Genomic DNA, 20,904 nt, shown 5'->3' on the forward strand with positions numbered 1-20,904 from the left:
ATATAGATTATAGTAGACTACTTTGAGATTCATTACGTTGCAGACATTTACAGGAAAACAGAAAAGAATTTCATGCACCATAAATTATAAATTACAAATATTTCTCAATAAATTTCACGCAATATTGAAGCGCATGGGCTTAGTACAGATTGTATTCATTAGAATCTCAGTGTTAGGCATTATAACAATGAATATGCTACAAAAATACTTGTTTTGCAAATATTATGTGGTTTGGAAGGCATTACATAATTCAGGCCTCTCCAAATAACCAATGCTCTCAGAATAAGAATCAGAATCAGGTTTATTATTGCTGACATATATCATGAAAATTGTTTCTTTGTGGCAGCAGTACAGTGCAATACATAAAATATAACACAAATTACAATAATAAATACATATATGCATTAAAAATATAAGTAATGCAAAAAGAGAGCAAAAGTGGTGAGGTGGTGTTCATGGATTCATGGACTGTTCAGAAATCTGATGACAGAGGGGAAGATGCTGTTCTTCAAACACTGAGTGTGTGTCTTCAGGCTTGTGTAGCTCCTCTCTGATGGTAGTATTGAGAAGAGGTCTTGTCCTAGGTGGTGGGAGTCTTTAATGATGGATGCCGCCTTTTTGAGGCATCACCTTTTGAGGATATCCTCGACAGTAAGGAGGCTTGTGCCCATGATGAAGCCGGCTGAGTTTACATGTCTCTGCAGCTTTTTCCAGTTAGTCCCTCCATACTAGGCGGTGATGGAACAAGTTAAAATGCTTGCCATGGTACATCTGTATAAATTTGTTAGGATCATTGGAATGGGAAACATCTTTCTTTTAATAATGTGCAATGTGTTCCCCTCTGCAGCAGTCAAGTGCCAGTGACCTGAAGGCCATTCGCAAGGCGTATCCTGCACCGCACAAGTCTGAGTCTCCACATTCGTCACCACTACCACCGCCATTTCAGGAGCCAACACAAAATGTGAGTAGAGTACAGGATCGCCTTGTCTTTGAAATCATAGCAGGACATCTTGCCTAGCTCCTGTGTCTGTACAACACACAAATCCAAATACTGCATCAATTGTCCAGCTCAAATTCCCTCAAGTGTGTGTGTGTGTGTGAGAGAGAGAGAGAAAGAGACATCACTCAAGCCCTTTCACACAGGCAGTGTGATCACCATGTTACTGGTCAACTGTGCGTGATCATGATTGAATTAGAATCAGAATCGAGAACTGGTCTAGAGATTAAATAATAGTTTTGTAGAAGAAATAATGTGTGTAAGGGGGAATTCGGGAGAAGCTTCTTTATCTCAACAATGTTTAGATTACGTTGAAGTACTGAAGCCAAAGTTGAGATGCACTTAGTGGGAGGCCAGGTAAATGTGCTGGGGGAGAGAAGGCATAGGTAATGCTGACAGGAGCATTATGGTGTTGGAGCTTGGATCAGCTAGGCCAAATGGCTCACTCCCATGCCACAACCTTAGACTTTTAAGACTAATAAGATACAGGAGCAGAATTAGGCCATTTGGCCCATCGAGTCTGCTCAGCAATAAACTTCATGAAATTCATTTGAAATCAGCACAAGATGATGAAACAGATACAGCAGCAGAGGCCATCAGGTTAGCTCAAACCACTTCTGGTCACATGCCCGCAGAGGCAATCAGGAAAGATTGTGTGTGCATTAAAAGATTATTGCGGCTGACGGAACACAAAAGGGGCAAAATCAGTGAGAGTGATGAATCTCCTGCAAAGTTCTTCAGCCAAGCAGATAATTCGAGGAGCAGAGCTTGCAAGGCAAGGTTTTCGATTGTACCTCTGCTGGTCTGGCTCAGTAAGCTGTGCCCTTTACGCACGACTGCAATGAGAAATATGTAATCCTATCATGTCAGGCATTATTCCACACCTAATCAGCTAGGCCGAATGGCACTTGCACGTGTACAGTCTCATCACTAATGACCAGCGTGGCTCAACAATGACATGAATAGTGACAAAGGGGTCTGTGAATCCATGATAACCACTAGGTGATTTGTCTACATTAGGCCACTCCGGCTGGTTATTGTGGAGGTAAAAGCAATGCTTTCTGTGTAATTGGCAGCAGCGCGCAGTATGATGAATTCCATCAGGGATGGGGACTGAAGCAGCAGCAGTCTGGACATGGCTTGGGGGGCACGTAGCTGAGTTATATTGGAGTCAGAGTGGGAGCCTGCCATTCACCTTTGTGTAGGAACCTCCTCAGTGCAGCCCACGCACAAAACTAAAGCTATTTCACCCCCCGATTACTCGAGTTCATGAATTAGACAACTTCACTCGCCTTTGCTGCGTTAGGTGGTTTGAAATGGAAAAAGTATATCTCTCCGGGATATGTGCATATCAGTTTGGTTTAAAAGTTGTTATGATAAAAATCAGGTCCCAAAGCCCTTCTTAGAGGAGCCATTGAATATTGCGATTGCATTATGTGAAAGAGAGTTGTGTGCTCTTCATATTTACAAAGCATTGAGTCATAGAATAGTACAGCACAGAAACAGGCCCTCTGGCACAGCTTGTCTAGGCTGAAGCCTTTAAACTGCTTACTCCCATTGACCTGTACCAGGACCACAGCCCTCCGTACCCCTCACATCCATATACCTATCAAAACTTCTCTTAAACGTTGAAAGAGAGCTCTCATGCACTACTTGTGCTGGCACCTCGTTCCACACCTCTGATTGAAGAAGTTTCCCCTTAAACTTTTTACCTCTCATCCTTAGCCCATGACCTCTGGTTGTAGTCACAGTTTGACAACTAAAGGTCACGATGGCAATGTTGGCAATTGCAGCAACTAAGTTACTCATAGCAATCTCCTACAAAGCAGGAATACCAAGGCTAATTATTCTATTATAATGCTGTTGATTGAGGGATGGGTATTGGTCAGGACAATGGACATAAGTTCCCTATTCTTCTGCATTGTGATGCTGGGTTTTTTATACATACTGGGGCTCTTAGTTTACTACGGTATTAGATATAAAATCAGCATCCATCAACGACCCTTATCCAGCCCATGCTCTCTTCTCATTAAGGGATTAAAAGTAACATTAGCAAATTTGCAGATGACATAAAGCTGGGTAGTAGTGTGAAATATGAGGAGGATGTTAGGAGAATGCAGGGTGACTTGGACAGGTTGGGTGAGTGGGCAGATGCATGGCAGATGTGGATAAATGAGCGGTTATCCACTTTGGTGGCAAGAACAGGAAGGCAGGTTACTATCTGAATGGTGTCAAGTTAGGAAAAGGGGAAGTACGACGAGTTCTAGGTGTTCTTGTTCATCAGTCATTGAAAGTAAGCATGCAGATACAACAGGCAGTGAAGAAAGCTAATGGCATGTTGGCCTTCATAACAAGGGGAGTTGAGTATAGGAGCAAAGAGGTCCTTCTGCAGTTGTACAGGGCCCTGGTGAGACCACACCTGGAGTATTGTGTTCAGTTTTGGTCTCCAGATTTGAGGAAGGACATTCTTGCTATTGAGGGAGTGCAGTGCAGGTTCACGAGGTTGATTCCTGGGATGGTGGGGCTGTCATATGATGAAAGATTGGAGCGACTGGGCTTGTATACATTGGATGAGAGGGGATCTGATTGAAACATATAAGATTATTAAGGGATTGGACACATTAGAGACAGGAAACATGTTCCCGATGTGGGGGAGTCCAGAACCAGAGGCCGCAGTTTAAGAATAAGGGGTAGGCCATTTAGAACGGAGTTCAGGAAAATCTTTTTCACCCAGAGAGTTGTGGATCTATGGAATGCTCTGCCTGAGAAGGCAGTGGAGGTCAGTTCTCTGGATGCTTTCAAGAAATAATTAGATAGAGCGCTTAAAGATATCAAGGGATATGGGGAGAAGGCAGGAACGGGATACTGATTGTGGATGATCAGCCATGATCACATTGTTGGTGGTGCTGACTCGAAGGGCCGAATGGCCTACTCCTGTGCTTTTTGTCTATTGTCTATTAATACCATTGGGCAGGAGATGCAGGAGCCTTAGGTCCCACACCTCCAGCTTATTACTCAACAACCAGCAGGCTCTTGAACTGGACTGGATACAGCCCCAGCCTCTCCAGTCTCTCTTTATAACTCAAGCCCCCCCCCCCCCACCCCCGACCCCCAGCCCTGGTAATATCCTTGCAAATTATCTCTGTGCCCTTTCCAATGTAATCACATCCTGCCTATTGCTCTGTGGCCAGAATGGGACATAATACTCCATTTGTAATCTCTCCAATGTCCTTTACAGTTATAGCAAGACATCCCAACTCTTGTACTCTTTGCTCTTACTGATGCCAAGTGCCCTCTTCGTCATTTTGTCGACCTGTGTCTTAGGTTTCAGGGAATTATCTAGCTGTACCCCTATGAATCTCTGTTAGCAGATTTCTAGCAGAGCCTTCCTGCTCTTCTTATATTCAATTTCTCAGCTGGTTTAAAAAAGAAGTCTCCTCTATGTGGTGGCACTGAGCTGCAGTCTCCATCGAGGTTGTGGCTCAGACTTAGGCTTTTCTGAAGTTTGCAGGCAGGGTTTTGGGGGAGTCGGAGGTCATATTAGGGTTCACAGACAGGGATATGGATCAGGCTGGAGTCTGGGCTTCTGCTTTACAGAATGTGGACACCTGGAATCCAAGCTTACTGCTCTGTGCTCAAAACCAGTGACTTGGACATGTGACAAAGGACATCTGTGAAGGAGGACCAATGAGTTTCTCCAGGTTGGTGAATCCCAGGATCAGATGTCTGTGTGAGCAGGAAGCACGACAGCTGGTGACTCCCTAGGTACACGAGTTGGTGAGTCCAGATCTCAACGCCTGGACTTTGCGATCCTGTCGTGGGCCGGTTCTGGGTTTGATACCGAAGACAGAAGCCCAAAGATTGATTGGAAGTCGAGAAGTTGAAGAGCAGTGGCTGTAACTCTGGGTCTGAGAGTCTGACAGTCCACCGGAGAAGCTGGAGAACCATTGTCTGCTGGACTGCAAGTCCACTGGAGGCTGAACATCCAGATGCCTGTCCTGGGGTTGGAGGAATGTCCGTGTGTGAGTGGGTGGGAGGGAGAAAGTGACTTGTTCTGCTCTTGTTTTTTTTAATTGTTGTGTTCTGTTGTTGTTGTTGCTTGTGTATGTTGGTGCTGAAAAGTGTGGTGACACTTACAGGCTGCCCCCAGTACATCCTTAGGTTGTGGTGGTTGCTATTGCAAATGACCCATTTCCCTCAACACGCACACTGTATGTTTCCATGTATGTGAAATAAATAAATTAATCTGAATCTGAACTTTCTTGTTGCACCTCCTCAAATGAAGGAGATTAAGAGGAAGTATTTTTCCCATCAAGTCTCTCGTTTGTGGTCCTGTGGGATTGTACTTCTTGGTTTTTGTCCTATCTTTCTTTGAGTCTGCACCTTATTTTGGGCAAGTCTAACAGTAATTGCACCAGCCAGCAATGCCGTTAGAGGTGGGGTCATACTTGGGAGAGAAGGTAACCTACACTGTTACAGCTGGGCATGCAAGAGCTCCGAGTTCAATTCCAGTGTTCTCTGTAAGCAAGTTTGTATGTTCTTCCCGTAAGTGTGTGGGTCTCCTCCGGTGCTCCAGTTTCCTGGTTAGTAGATTGATCGGTCATTGTAAGTTATCCTGTGATTCGGCTAGGGTTAAATAGGCGGGTTTCTGGGCAGCAGGGCTCAGAGGGCCACACTCTAGCTCAAAATTTAAAAAAATAAAATTGTAGCTGTATTGGTAACCCATGCTAGAAAGTACTATTCTACTATATCCTGAGTACATTATATGTTTGGATCATTTCTTTCCATGAATCCAGTTTGGAATTAAAACTCATATTAAAAATTTGAAATTGATTTCTTTCTTGCTTGGCAATTTAATTGGAATTACATGTGCAACCACTATTTATTATGACAGGACTGGGACCAAATCTGACAGGCGGTTTGAAACTGTGAAGAGGTCCGAGTCTGTCTATTTGACAGCCAATAGCACAGTAACAAAACCTGAGCCCTCTAATTTCCCAACCCAGCACAGAATGAAAATCATTCATGCGCGATGCCAATACGTCTTGTGTTCGTGTGACATGAACTGTCAAATAAAGGCTGGTCCCAGGAAAGTTTCAACAAAGGCTCAAGTCAAAGGCTTGTGGATAAATAAACTTATAATTATAGGTTGTTTTTAGGTTTCAGCAGTATGGTTGACTCTTGTTGAACGTTTGCCTTGTTGATGAAAAGCATGTTTATAATCCAGTCCACCTTAATCTAGCACTAATGGAGACCCATTCTTGGGCATCTGGACCATGTGTGGGATGTCTGACCTTGAATCCAATAAGTCTGTAGAAGACTGAGAGTGACCTACTGTAAAACAGGAGAACAACAGATACATAGAAAGACAATGAAGCCATTTAGCCTCTCGAACTTGCTCCACCATTGAATTAGATCATGGTTAATTAGTGATTCACTTTGTACATTTGCTTTATCCACCAGCCACAAATACCAATGTCCAACAAAAAAATTGCAGCTTATATTTAAAATTCATAAACTCCACAGTCTATATCTTTCTTAACTTTCTGAAAGGCTGAAGGTCTTCAGTCTACACTTCTCACTACATTCAGACGAGGAGCCATCAAAAGCCCTTCCTTACTTCACTACTGCTACACCGTTGGTGCTCAGGGACCAATGAAGATCCTCCATCTCTATCTGTCCTTGGTTTACTATCACACACAGATATGGAAGGATTCTTTGCTGTTCCCATAGCATTTTTTTTGCCCAGTCAGGGTTATTCGCCCTGAGCTGAACACCTAAACTTGGAGGACCGGTGGACCTCTCTTAGTCTGGCCTCTACCCTTTGACCTGTTCGGCTTGGTTGACCCTGCCAAGAGTCAAAGCATTAGGCCCTGACTCCAGCCAACGTAGCTCTCTGGCTCATTGAGGCACGCAAGCCTCCAAACCCTATGACAAGGTTCTGGTCTTCTTGGTGAAAAAGCTTTCCACCCCAGATACTCTCTGTCCTCCCTCCTGTGAACAGACACAGGACAAAAACGTCTGAAAACATCCTCGTCATGCCCTTGCACGTTTCGATCTATCTGCGCCACACTTTTATCATCATCATCATTAGGTGCCGTGTTCTATGATGTGGACAACCATGGTCCTCCATAAACATGATTGCCCTTGGCAAATTTTTCGATAGAAGTGGTTTGCCATTACCTTCTTCTGGGCAGTGTCTTACAAGATGGGTGACCCCAGCCATTATCAATACTCTTCAGAGATTGCCTGCCTGGTCTCAGAGGTGGCATAACCAGCACCTGTGATATGCACCATCTCTTCATATGATCATCCACCACCTGGTCCCATGGCTTCCTGTGACCCTGATTGGGGGCTAAGCAGGTGCTACACCTTGCCCAAGCGTAACCTGCAGGTGAGCAGAGGGAAGGAGCACCTTACATAGACTTTGGTAGCAATGTACCTCCACCCTGCTACCTATGCACTACACTTTAGAAGACAGAAAATAGAATACTACAGTACAGCACAGGCCCTTCAGCCCATGATGTTGTGCTGGCCTACTGTATGATCAACCCAACCCATCCCTCTCACATGGCCCTCCATTTTGTTTATCATCCATATTTCTATTTAACTGTTTCTGAAATGCCTTTACCACCCTGACAGAAAATTTCACACACTTACCTCTGACATCTCCCCTTGCTTTCCTCCATCACCTTAAAATTAATGCAGCCTCATATTCGCCATTTGCAGCCTGGGGAAAAGTCCCTGGCTATCTACTGGAATCTCATGTGGATAGGGTGGTGAAGAAAGCTTTTGGTATGCTGGCCTTTATAAATCAGAGCATTGAGTACAGGAGTTGGGATGTAATGTTAAATTGTACAAGGTATTGGTAAGGCCAAATTTGGAGTATTGTGTACAGTTCTGGTCACTGAATTATAGGAAAGATGTCAACAAAATAGAGAGAATACCGAGAAGATTTACTAGAATGTTACCTGGGTTTCAGCACCTAAGTTACAGAGAAAGGTTGAACAAGTTAGGTCTTTATCCTTTGGACCGTAGAAGGTTGAGGGGGGACTTGATAGAGGTATTTAAATTTATGAGGGGGATAGATAGAGTTGACATGGATAGGCTTTTTCCATTGACAGTAGGGCAGATTCAAACAAGAGGACATGATTTGAGAGTTGGGGGCAAAAGTTTAAGGGTAGCACGAGGGGGAATTCCTTTACTCAGAGGGTGGTAGCTGTGTGGAATGAGCTTCCAGTAGAGGTGGTAGAGGCAGGTTCGGTATTGTCATTTAAAGTAAAATTGGATAGGTATATGGACAGGAAAGGAATGGAGGGCTATGGGCTGAGTGCGGGCCAGTGGGACTAGGTGAGAGTAAGAGTTCGGCATGGACTAGAAGGGTCAAGATGTCCTGTTTCCATGCTGTAATTGTTATATAGTTATACCTGTTCTTTGCCTCTTTCTCTCTGAAACTGTAACAGTATATTCTGCACCTCCGAGTACCTCTGCTCATCCACCTAAAATGGAACTTCCTGGTGGCCAGACGTTTTAAATTGAATTCCCATTCCCGTTATGACGTGCCAGTCCATGGGTTCCTCTTGTGCCAATAGGAGGCCACCCTCAGGATGAAGGAGCAACACCTTATATTTCACCTGGGTAGTCTCCACCCAGCTGGCATGAATATTGATTTCTCCTTCCAGTTAAAAAAATTCCCTCCACCCTCCCCTCTTCTTCTATTCCACACTCTAGCTTCTTACCTCTTCTCGTCTGCCTATCGCTCCCCCCGGGTCATCCTCCTCCTTCCCTTTCTCCTATGGTCCAATCTCCGATCAGATTCCTTCCTCTCCAGCCTTTTACCTTTCCTACCCACCTGGTTTCACCTATCACCTCCAAGCTGTCCTCCCTCCCCCCCCCCCACCTTTTTATTCTGGCATCTTCCACCTTTCTTTCCCGTCCTGAAGAAGGGTCTTTGTCCAAAAAGTCGACTGTTTATTCATTTCCATGGACGCTGCCTGACCTGCTGAGTTCCTCCAGTATTTTGTGTGTGTTAACCTGGATCTCCAGTATCTGCAGAATTTCTCCTGTTCATATTTCTGCACTATTTATGGCTTTTTCTGTGCCTTACATCAATGTTTTGGATGGCTTGAAAAACTAAGTTTTACATTTTATCTCGTTACTTCTGGCAATAATAAGCCAATACCAATACCAACTGTGATTATCATACCATGTTCTCCACCCACTGTCTCCGCAGCAATCAATGCCTCTTAACATAGTAATGAAAACTTCAATCATGACACCGCTTAACTCTTGGACTTCAAGGACTAAATCAGAATTTGGATAATGGAGACACAGGAGTCCTGTAAAATATCAGCATGAAACATCAGTGATTCCTTTACTCGTGAAGATGCTGATCAATTTACTGATTTCCTCCAGCAGATCATTTATTGTTCATAATTTGGGCAGTGAAGGTCCTCCATCTCTCTGCCCTTGGCCACTCAGATGTGGGAGGATTCTTCACTGCTGTTTCCATAACAATCTTGTTTTACTAGTCAGGGTTGTTAGCCCTGAGATGAACCCCTGAACCTGGAGGACCAGTAGATCTCTCTTAGTCTGATCTCTACCCTTTGACCTGCTTGGCATGGGTGACCCTAAAGCAGAAAGCCCTGACTCTAGCCACCATAGCTCTCCAGGTCGTAGAAACACATAAGCCTCCAAACCACGACAAGGTCCTCTTGGAAGTTATCAGTGTAAGTGAATACTTTAGCACTTCTCTGCCATCTTGCTCTGACACAATGGTGTACAAATACTTCAAGGACTAGGTTCTACACACTGCTGTGACAGTTGAGGCAAAAGGCGAAGGTCATTTAGATTATTATTTTTCCTCAAACTTAATATCTCTTCCGGTTCTCAAAGATGACCAATAGATTCATAATAGAATCATATTAGATTCACATCCTCTTGGGCATGTCATCATTCTAACTGTGAGTACAAATAATGCTTCAGAGAAGAATAGAAGACCCATGTTTCACCCCAATCCTCAGCAGCTGAGCAGAACTCAGGTGATGCCAGTTGGGGATGAAAAAAAACATGGTGTGGACAGTTACACAGCTGATCTGCTAAGAATTGGGAAGGATGCCATTTGCTTGTAAATAGCATTGTAACTCTTATATTCAATAGGGACTGAAACAGAAAGTAGGAAACAATGGACTAGTTAGCCTAACATTTAGAATACAGAACAGTTCCACACAGCAGGCGCCATTCAGCCCTCAATATTGTGTCAACCTAAATAAATCTACTCTGTAATCAATCATCAACACAAGGAATTCTGCAGGTGCTGGAAAAATCAAAGCAACACACACAAACCGTTGTAGAAACCCAGCAGGTCAGGCAGCATCTATGGGAATGAGAAAACCCTTCATCATGGCTGAGAAGGAAGGGGGAAGATGCCAGAATAAAAAGATGTGGGGGAGGCAAGGGAGGCTAGCTGGAAGGTGATAGGTGAAGCCAAGTGGGTGGGACAGGTTAAGGGCTGGAGAAGAAGGAATCTAATAGGAGAGGAAAGTGGACCATAGGAGAAAAAGATGGAGGAGGGGACCCTGGGGAAGCAATAGGCAGGTGCGAAGCGGTAAAAGGTCAGAGTGGGGAATAGAGGAAGGGAGGGGGTGGAACTTGTTTACTAGAAGAAGAATTTGATATTCATGCTATCAGGTTGGAGGATGCCTCGATGGAATATGTGTTACTCCTCCATGGACTGACACGTTGGAACAGGAATGGGAATTGTTAAAATCCATCTAATCTTTCCCTCCTACACAGCCCATAACCTTTCATTTTTCTTACATTCATCTGCCTATCTAAGAGTCTCTAAGTTTCCCTATCGTATCAACCTCTACTACAGTGTGTTTTAAGCACGTACCACTCTGTGTGTGTAAACAACTTAACTCCAACATCTCCCCTTGGACTTTCCTCCGCTTACCTCAAACATACGTCCTCTGGTCTAGGCTAACATTGTCACAGGGAAAATGTTAGAAGTTATTATGAGAGGTGTTATTTGCAGGGCACTTAAAAATCAAGACAAAGTCATCAAGGTTTGTGAGAAGAATTCCTGTTCGATCAATGCATTGGAGTCCTTTGAAGAAGCAGCCAGTGCTGTAGATCAGGGCGGCCCAGTGGATATATTATTATTGAACATACAGGAGCATTTGATGAGGTGACACATCAACTTCAAAGTACAAATACAAGTACAAAGTACTAATTTATTACCAATGTATGTATGTATATACGATCTTGAGATTCATTTTCTTGCCGCATTCACAGTAGAGCAGAAAGATACAGCAAAATCGATGAAACATATATACGAATGAAGACTGACAAACAGCCATTGTGCAAAAGAAGATAAACTGTGACAATAAAAAATAAGTAAATAAATAATACTGAGAACGTAAGCTGTAGAGTCCTTGACGGTCAGTCCATAGACTGTGTAGTCAGTTGAGAGTTGGGGTGAGTGAAGTTATCCACGCTGGTTCAGGAGCCAGATGGTTGAAGGATAACTGTTTCCTGAAGCTGGCGGTGTGGGGCTTTGGCAGCAGTGAAAAGGCATCAAGGCCTGGATTGTGGGGTCCTTGATGAAAAATGCTGCTTTCTAGTGGCAGTGCTCGTTGTAGATGTGCTCAGTGGAGAGGAGAGCTGTGATGGGCTGGGTTGTGTCTACCAGTTTCTGTCAGCTTTTCTGTCCTTGGGCATTAGTGTTTCCATAGCAGGCAGTGACTATTGTGACAAATCAAAGATTATTATGGGAAATGAAAGCTAATGATGTTTGACATAACATATTTGGCATGGATGGATAGATCAGTTAACAGGAAACAGTGAGGAACTACTAATGGGTATCTCATTGGCTGGCATCATTTAATAAATGAGGTACTACAGGATCAATGCTGTGTCCTCAACCTTTTACAATTTATATAAATGATCTGGAAGAAGACGCTGATGGCATACTTGCCTGATTTGCTGAGCAGCTCTGAATAATCTATCCAATCAACCCTTTTTCCTCCGCCCTTTCCTGACACCTTGTAGAAGTATTTCGGCAGTGACAGAGGCTGTGCTAGCTCTTTGTGTGACAGTCCAGTCAGTTCTATTCCTCTATTCATTCCTCAAAACCCTCCAAATTAACGTTCCTTGGCCTGTCCAGTTAATTTTTGAATGCCTTTGAAGAATTCTGGGATTGTTTGTTCTCCACCCCTTTCAAGTACATATCCTGTTAAGCTTTTGATGGTTGAGTTGGAGCCCTTGCTGCTACCCATGCACTGGAGTGCAGGAGAATGAGGGGAGATCTTATAGATCAGGCGTTCCCAACCATTTTTATGCCATGGACCAATACCATTCAGCAAGGCATCCGTAGACTCCATTTAGGGAGCCCCTGTTATAGAGGTATTCACAATTATGAGGGGTATGGATCGGGTGAATGCAAGCAAGCTTTTTCTCATCAGGTTGGGTGAGACTAGAACTAAAGGCCATAGGTTTAGGGTGAAAGGTGAAATAATTCAGGAGAATCTGAGGCAAAGATTCTTCAATCAGAGGTTGTGTGAGTGTGAAATGAGCTTTCAGCTCAAATGGTGGATGTGGGTTTAATTGTAACCATTGAGAGAGTTTGGATAGTTAAATGGATGAGAGACGTATGGAATTGAATTGCCTTCATTTCTCACATCCTTCACATATATGAAGAGTAAAAATCTTTACAACACGTCTCCGTCTAAATGTGCAATGTGCAATAATAGTAATTTATAATAATTTATAATAAATAGAACAGTCAATGTAACATAGAAATACAAATCAGCATGAGTTAATCAGTCTGATGGCCTGGTGGAAGAAGCTATCCCAGAGCCTGTTGTTCCTGGCTTTTATGCTGTGGTACCATTTCCCACGTGGTTGGGGTGACTCGGGTCCCCAATGATCTGTCGGGCCCTTTTTCACACCCGACTTTGTAATTAAATGGGACTAGGCAGAAGACCAGGCTGGCAGAGACTAAAAGGGCTGAAGGGCCTGTCCCTGTGCAGTAGTGCTCTGTGACTCTATGAAAGATTCCAGATTCTAACAGAAATCATACTGACTGACTGACTCCTCCATCCCATTGCCAGTGCCTGCATCATCTCCTTGGTTTAAGTGAGTTAACTCAGCACAGTCAGAAGTCTTCACGGACTGCACGACCTTGCACCTCACCAGCTGCTAGACTCCTTCTTGAACACTGAATGAAGTTTCTCTGAAGTGTCTCTCAGAGTCTTGGCCAACCAAAGTGCTTCCTCTGCTGTTAAGAGGAGATGTTGTCCGGGAATAACTATCAAGGTTATGTTTGACATTGAACTATGAGAAGCAGCTTTCTCAGTGATGTACTGTGACTGTTGCTTTCGAGTGTGTGTGGATTTTATAGAAGGGAGGCCTGTCTTTTCTCTGACAGAACACTGACAACTGCATATGTCTAACTACACGTCTACAAAACCGACCGCCCCCACCTTCTTTTCTGTTTAGCTTTCTCCCCTGTTGTCATTAGTAACCCAGGGTCAATAGGTTTCAGTTACAACTGCAAATGAAATCCAAACAAAAAGAAACAGGTGCTGGAAATAAAAAAAATAGCAAAATATGAAATAAAAACCGAAAATGTGCAAATACTCAGGTGGTAAGGCGGCATCCGTGGATCGAGGAACAGAATGAACGTTTCGGGTGTGTGACTCTTCTATGGAAAGGGCCAAAGGGAATACTTCATTGGGGTGAGACCAGGGGTTCAGTGGGGTTTCATCTGAGAACTTATCCTATTGATGCATTCATGGAGAGAGTTATATCAAAGGATCATGAACAAACCCTATGCAATGTGGGTGGTTAGAGAGTGAGATTATTGTACTAATTTTATTTAGAGATACAACACAGAACAGGCCCTTGTGGCTTATTGGGCCAGAAACCCACCTTTTTAATACTAGCCTAATCACAGGACAATTTACAATGACCAATTAACCCCCAAGCAGTACATCTTTAGACTGTGGGAGGAAGCTGGAGCTCCTGGAGGAAACACACATGTTCACGGGGAGGACGTACAAAGTCCTTATAGAAAGCATTGGAATTGAATTCTGAATCCGATGCACCGAGCTGTAATAGTGTCACGTTAACTGCTACGCAACCACACGAAGGAACGCAAAAATGTAAGACTTAGAACATTCTCAGCAGGTTCGAGAGAGAAAAACTGAGCCAGTTTCACAAATGCATGACTTCATGCATTAATGATTATTTCTGATCCAGAGCAAGAAAGTGAGTTACCTACGATTGTAGCATTAAATATTGAATTCGGAATGCTTCCAGCATTCCCAGATGGAAAATAAGGAACTATCCACAAATTTACATTGGGCCTCATTACACAGTGCAAGTAGATCTGACTGAATGGTCAGAGTGGGAATGGGATGCAGATAAGTGGGCACTTAGGGCCCCTCCCGTGGATTGGGTGCAGACACTTCATTGAGGTTCCCCAACTGTGTTGTGCTTATCTCATACAGAGGAGCATACCTTGTTGTAATGAGAGAGCTATGAATGGTGATGAACCCAACTGCAGGGTGAAGTCTGGAATTAAATCAGACTCAAAATAAACAAGCCCACACAAACAAGAAATGAAAGGGTTGACTATTTTCTAAATGGAGATAAAATAGAAAAATCTGAGGCACAGGGGGAGTTGGGAGTCCTTGTGCAGGATTCCCTAAAGGTTAATTTACAGGTTGAGACTGTGGTGAGGAAGGCAAATGTGATGTTAGTGTTCATTTCAAGAACTAGAATATAGAAACAAGGATGTAATGTTGAGACTTTATAAAGCACTGGTGAGGCCTCACTTGAAGTTTTGTGAACAGGTTTGGGCCCCTTATCTTAGAAAGGATGTGCTGAAACTGGAGAGGGTTCAAGGGAGGTTCATTAAAATGATTCTGGGATTCAATGGCTTATCATATGAAGAACATTTGATGGCTCTGGGTCTGTATTCACTATAATTCAGAAGAATAAGGGGTGACCTAATTGAAATCTATTTAATAGTGAAAGGCCTTCATAGAGTGGATGTGGAGAGGACGTTTCCTGTGATGGGAGAGTCTAAGACCAGAGGACAGCCTCAGAGTAGAGGGGCATCCTTTTAGAATGATGAGGAGGAATTTTAGTCAGAGAGCAGTGAATCTGTGGAATTCTTTGATACAGACAGCTGTGGAGGCCAAGTCTTTATGTGTACTTAAGGCAGAGGTTAATAGATTCTTGATTGGTCAGGGCATGAAGGGATATGGGAAGAAGGCAGGAGACTGGAGCTGAGAGAAAATTTGGATCAGCCATGATGAAATGGGGGAGCAGACTCAATGGGCCACATGGCCTAATTCTGCTCCTATATCTTATGGTCTTATGGAAATCTAAAGGCAAAATCCCAAACAGCGGTACTAGAAATAGAACTCACTGAGCACTGAGTGCTCAGCCATTCTTTCCATGAAGAAACATGCCAGGCAATAATTGGCAGTCTGAGTCTTAAATGGACAGTGGCAGCTAACCATACTCTGGGGAGCTGGAGCACCGAAACTTGGATGCCTGTGGCTCTTCTGTGGGGACCATGACATTGTGAATGCTGAATTTAGTATATTTCAGTGAAATAATCATTGCCTCTCAGGTTTGGATCCCTAATTGCTCAGAACAGAAGAGTGATAGAGACAGACAGTAGCATAGAAGGCCCTTTGGCCCAACTTGTGCATGCTGGCCAAGGTGTCTATCTGAGATAGCCCTGCTTGCTTATGTTTGGCCCATTTTCACACCCATAAGATGTGAAAGGACTAGTGTTGCATCTCCTGAGATTATTTACATACAGTGAGCTACAATGCAGATTGTTAATCTACATGTTTTGAAATTAAGGATGATCTTTCATCAGAAATGATACAAACTGGAGAGGCTGGTTATCTGAAAATTTTGATTGAGTTTTGAGTCCTGAAAGCTGTGATGTGCCTCGTTGGAAAATGATACATGGAGTCTGTGGAGATTCAGCGTGTCATCGAAAGCTCTTGACAAATTTCTATAGCTGTGTACTGGAAAGTGTATTGACTGGCTGCATCATGGCCTGGTATGGAAACACCAATGTCTTTGAAAGGAAAATCCTACAAAAGGTAGTGGATTTGGCCCAGTACTTCACAAACAAAGCCCTCCTAACTATTGAGCACATCTGCATGAAATGCTGTTGTATGAAAGCAGCATCCATCATCAAATATCCTCAACACACCCAGGTCATGCTCTTTTCTTGCTGCTGCCATCAGGTAGAAGGTACAAGCGCCTCAGGACTCACTCTAGCAGGTTCAAGAACAGCTACCACCCCTCAAACATCAGGCTCTTCAACAAAAGGAGATAACTACACTCACATGCCCAACCATTGAGATGTTCCCACAACCAATGATCTCACTTTTAAGGACTCCTTATCTTGTTATCTCATGTTCTTGTTATTTATTACTAGTTATTTGTATTTGCATTTGCACAGTTTGTTGTCTTCTGGTTGACCTTTCATTGAACTTGTTATAGTTAATATTCTATAGATTTGCTGTACACCAGCAGGATAATGAATCTTAGTGTTGTATGTGGTGACATATACGAATGTACTCTGATAATACAATTTAATTTGAGCTTCAATACGTGGTTGCCTAAGTTTATGATGTTGTTTGTTGTAACAAGCTAAGAGGCGAAAGACAGTGAGAGTGGGACGGGGAATTGAAGATGTAGGAAACTGGAAATTTAGGATCACTCGTGCCAATTGAACAGATGTTTTCTGCAAACTACTCACCAATCTGTGAGAATGTATATAGTAATCTAGAGCTTTCAATGTGGTGTTTCAGCTGGGAAAGAATACACTGAGAGGCTATTTACTAAATACCTCATGTACTTAATAAAGTGGCCATTGAGTGTATATCAGCACCTGGTAGATTAACAGTATTATTACAATTCCCCATTTCTTTCCCTGTAGTTGTCCAAATTATTCACCTGAAGTGCCTCTCCAAGTACCTACTGAAGGTGTTGGTTGATTCTATTTTGATACGTCTAGAATCACAAGTTCCTGATCCTAATTGCTCGTATGTTCACATTTATCTTCCATCTGTCATTGCATCCAGCATCTCCCAGTGGCCAGTCCTTTTAATTCCCTTTCCCATTCTCACACTGATGTGTCTGTTCATGACCAAGTGGAGGCTCGATGCAGAACAGAAGAACAGAAATTCATATTCTGCCTTGGTAGTCTTCATCAGATGGCATGAGCACCAGTTTCTCTAACTTCCATTAACCAACCCCTGTCCCCATTTTTTCCTCTATCCCATCAACCCTTTGCTTTTTCCTTCCCTCCTCCTCTTGATCTGCCCACCACACACACCTTCCACCTTCCTCACCTCTTTCACTTTATTCCATGGTCAACTGTCCTCTCCTATCAGATTCCATCTTCTTCAGCTCTTTGTTACTACCACCTATTAACTACCAGCTTTGTACATCATTCTCACTCTCCCCTCCCTCATCTGCCTATCAACTCTTCCTATCACCAGCAAGCTTTTGATCAACTCCCATTCCCCCCACCTCTATATAGCTGCAACCTCCCCTTTTTCTTTCCAGTCCTGATGAAGGATCTCACCACAAATTCTTGAATTTTCTATTCCCTCCACAGGTGCTACCTGATCTGTTGACTTTCTCTGCATTTTGTGTGTTGCTCTGGACTTCCAGCATGAGCAGTCTTTCTTCTGTTTCGCATCCACTTGTAGCTTTAGATAGACAGATAGATACTTTATTGATCCCAAAGGAAATTACAGTGTCACAGTAACATTACTAGTGCACAGATATACAAATATTAGAAGAGGAGTAGAAAGAATTTAAAAAAAGTTACCACAAACAGTCTAACAGGAGGGGGTCCTCACTTCCCCATCTATAGGTTGTCTCATTATAGAGCCTAATGGCCGAAGGTAAGAATAACCTCATATAGTGCTCTTTGGAGCAGCACAGTTGCCTTAGTCTATTACTAAAGCGCTCCCCTGTTCAGCTAGGATTGCATGCAGAGGGTGAGAAACATTGTCCAGAATTGGCAGGATTTTCTTAGGGTTCTTTGCTCTCCCACAGCCTCCAGTGCGTTCAGTTTGACTCCTATAACAGAGCCAGCCTTTCTAATCAGTTTACTGAGCCTGTTGGCATCACCCATGTTGATGCCATTGCCCCAGCACATCACCACATAGAAGACTGTACTGGCGACAACAGACTGGTAGAACATGTGAAGGAGAGGCCTGCACACTCCAAAGGACCTCAGTCTCCTCAGGAAGTAGAGGCAACTCTGGCCTTTCTTGTACACAGCCTCTGTCATGGTGCTCCAGTCAAGTCTGCAATCCAGGAGCACCCCGGGTACTTGTAGGTCCTCACCAACAATAGTAACAGGGAGCAGTGCAGGCTGAGTCTTCCTAAAGTCCATCACCATCTCCTCTGTCTTACTAAGGTTGAGCTTCAGATGATTCAGCTTGCACCATTTGACAAAGTCCTCTACCAGGGCTCTATATTCATCCTCCCGTCCTCCCTTTATACACCAGTATTGCTGAGTCATCAGAGAATTTCTGCATATGACATGACTCAGTACTGTATCTAAAGCCGAATGTATGCAAGGTAAACGGGAAGGGAGCCAATACAGTCCCCAGTGCTGCTTATAGCCATAGCTGACACACAGCTCTGAAGCTGTGAACATTTTCCCCAAATGTTAAATCTGTGGCCCTGTCCTTGAACCATTCAGAAATAGAAGTAACTTTTCCTTTATTTCCTCAATTCTCCATACGTAATAACAGAAGTTTTGACATCTCTTTAGTATTCTTCAGTATCTGTTTAAAATGTGCTGGCAGAACATTTAGTCAGACCAGTGAACTGAGAGAATCCAACAAAAGAGCCCACAGTGTACAGTGTTAAGTTTCTTTCAAATTAATTATTGGTTTCAATTTAGCTTGTGCCTGCTCAGAATGTTAAAACTCAAAATAGTACAAGGAACAGCACTGGCAACACAGGTCATCCTTCTGTGAGTCAGAAGTGTGTGAGTAACAAACCGGACTCTGTCATTCAAGCAGAGAGTGCAGTCTGAGGCTGTTGCCATCCTATCTTCCAGAAGAGAATTTAATTCAACATATCCCTAAATCTTGATGTAAGAATTCCCGTGACTTCATTGGAAGCTGTAGCACTACTCCAGCATGTTACCAGAAACTGGTAAACTGATCATAAATTGCAAATAAGCCTGCAGATCCTGGAAATCTATAGCAACACACACAAAATGCTGGAGGAACCCAGCAGGTCAGGCAGCATCTGTGGGAGGGAATGAACAGTCAATGCTTCAGCCCAAGACCTTTCTTCAGGACCAGAAAGGAAGGGGGAAGTCATTTCAGTGACAAGTAAACTTTGCTTAGTAGTGAGCTGAACACTAGCCCTTCTTTCACCTCCTTCCCCGACACCGTAATCTTTTCAATCTGGCCCAGCGCTTAAGTTGGTCATATCTCTGCTCATTCCTCACTCTCGGATCAGGGTCCTGCCACTGCGGACCATGCTGTTAGGTTGGGCCCCAATGCCATGATTTGCTACTTACCCAACCTTTCCAATCTGGTGTGGCACCCAAATCGGTGAAACAACAGCTTGTTCCTCGCTCTCGGCATGGGTCCCGCTGCCCCACCTCTGTTCCGCCTCACCTCGGATCCGCCACTTTGAATTGGTTCATCTTCTGCCCCGGTGATGGCCATTCATTGGCTTGCTCCTCACTCACAGGCCCGGGTTCCACCGCCCCGATTCAGCATGTACATGCTACACCACAATCGTCCTGCGCCTCTGAGACTTCATTCACGTTGCAAAAATGCCAGGTCATACAGGGGGCTGAGAGCTCAGCTCTGAAAGAGAAGTCACAGGCTGTTGATTGTTTTCCAGAGAAGGTGTATCAGTAGTTAGAAGTTTTGCTTGCCGCCAGTAAGTCATTGCTGTGTTTCACCGGCACCATCTTAAACCAGACTCCCCCTCCACTGACTCCATTCACTTCTCACTGCTTGGAAAAGTAGCAAGCATAATAAATGACATCCCCTCACCCCAGTCTCACTTCTCCCCTCTCCTGCTGGCTAAAAGATACAGAAGCATCTATCATCAGGCTAAAGGTCAGCTTCTATCCTGCTGTTACTTGCGTCTTGAACAAATCTGTCATAGGCTCAAGACAAATTCTTTACCTCCCAATCCACCTTACTGTCATTTTGATCTTTATTTTACACTGCACTTTCCCTGTAGCCACAACACCAAATGCTGCATTCTACTTTTCTTTTTATTACCTCAGTGTAGTTATATATGGCACCCGGACAAATTTATTTCACAGAACCTTGATATATGTGAATCAGCAGAGTAGGCTAGAATGTTTTGCATCCACGAGAGAAGGCCGACAGGCTCTCAGTTCAGTGTCTCATCTGAAAGGCAGTGCAGCACTCCACTAGGTTGTCAGCCTACATTTTAATGCCTAAACCTCTGAAGACAGGTCTACGACTGACCTTGACTGGCAAGCAAGAGATCAACCACTCTGCCAAAGAATCAAAATCAGGTTTAATATCACCGGTATATGTTGTGAAATTTGTTGCCTTTGCAGCAGAAATACAATGTAAAATAAAATGTGAATTACAGTAAATATATATATATTGGTTAAATAAGTCGTGCAAAACTGGAAATAAAAAAGTAGTGGTCTTCATTGGTTCAATGTCCATTCAGAAATCTGATGGCAGAGAAGAAGCTGTTCCTGAATCATTGAATGTGTGCCTTCAGGCTCCTGTACTTCCTTCCTGATGGCAGCAATGAGAGTAAGGCATGACCTGGGTTATTTTTGAGGCATTACTCCTTGAAGATGTCCTGGATACCACAGAGGCTAGTGT

The 20,904-nt window shown here is 43.6% G+C and overlaps 1 protein-coding gene across 2 annotated transcripts in view; it reads left to right on the forward strand.

Annotated features, from left to right (window-relative positions):
- The window catches only part of LOC132389742 (coiled-coil domain-containing protein 85C-like), a 277,288-nt gene that overhangs the window by 232,029 nt on the left and 24,355 nt on the right, over positions 1–20,904 (forward strand). For both annotated transcript variants that reach the window (XM_059962319.1, XM_059962328.1), the window contains exon 3: positions 848–961. In XM_059962319.1, the coding sequence (XP_059818302.1) occupies positions 848–961 (114 nt within the window). The remainder of the gene's footprint in view (positions 1–847; positions 962–20,904) is intronic.

This window comes from Hypanus sabinus, chromosome 2, assembly GCF_030144855.1.
Source record: "Hypanus sabinus isolate sHypSab1 chromosome 2, sHypSab1.hap1, whole genome shotgun sequence".
In the NCBI taxonomy this organism is placed as follows: Eukaryota; Metazoa; Chordata; class Chondrichthyes; order Myliobatiformes; family Dasyatidae; genus Hypanus; species Hypanus sabinus.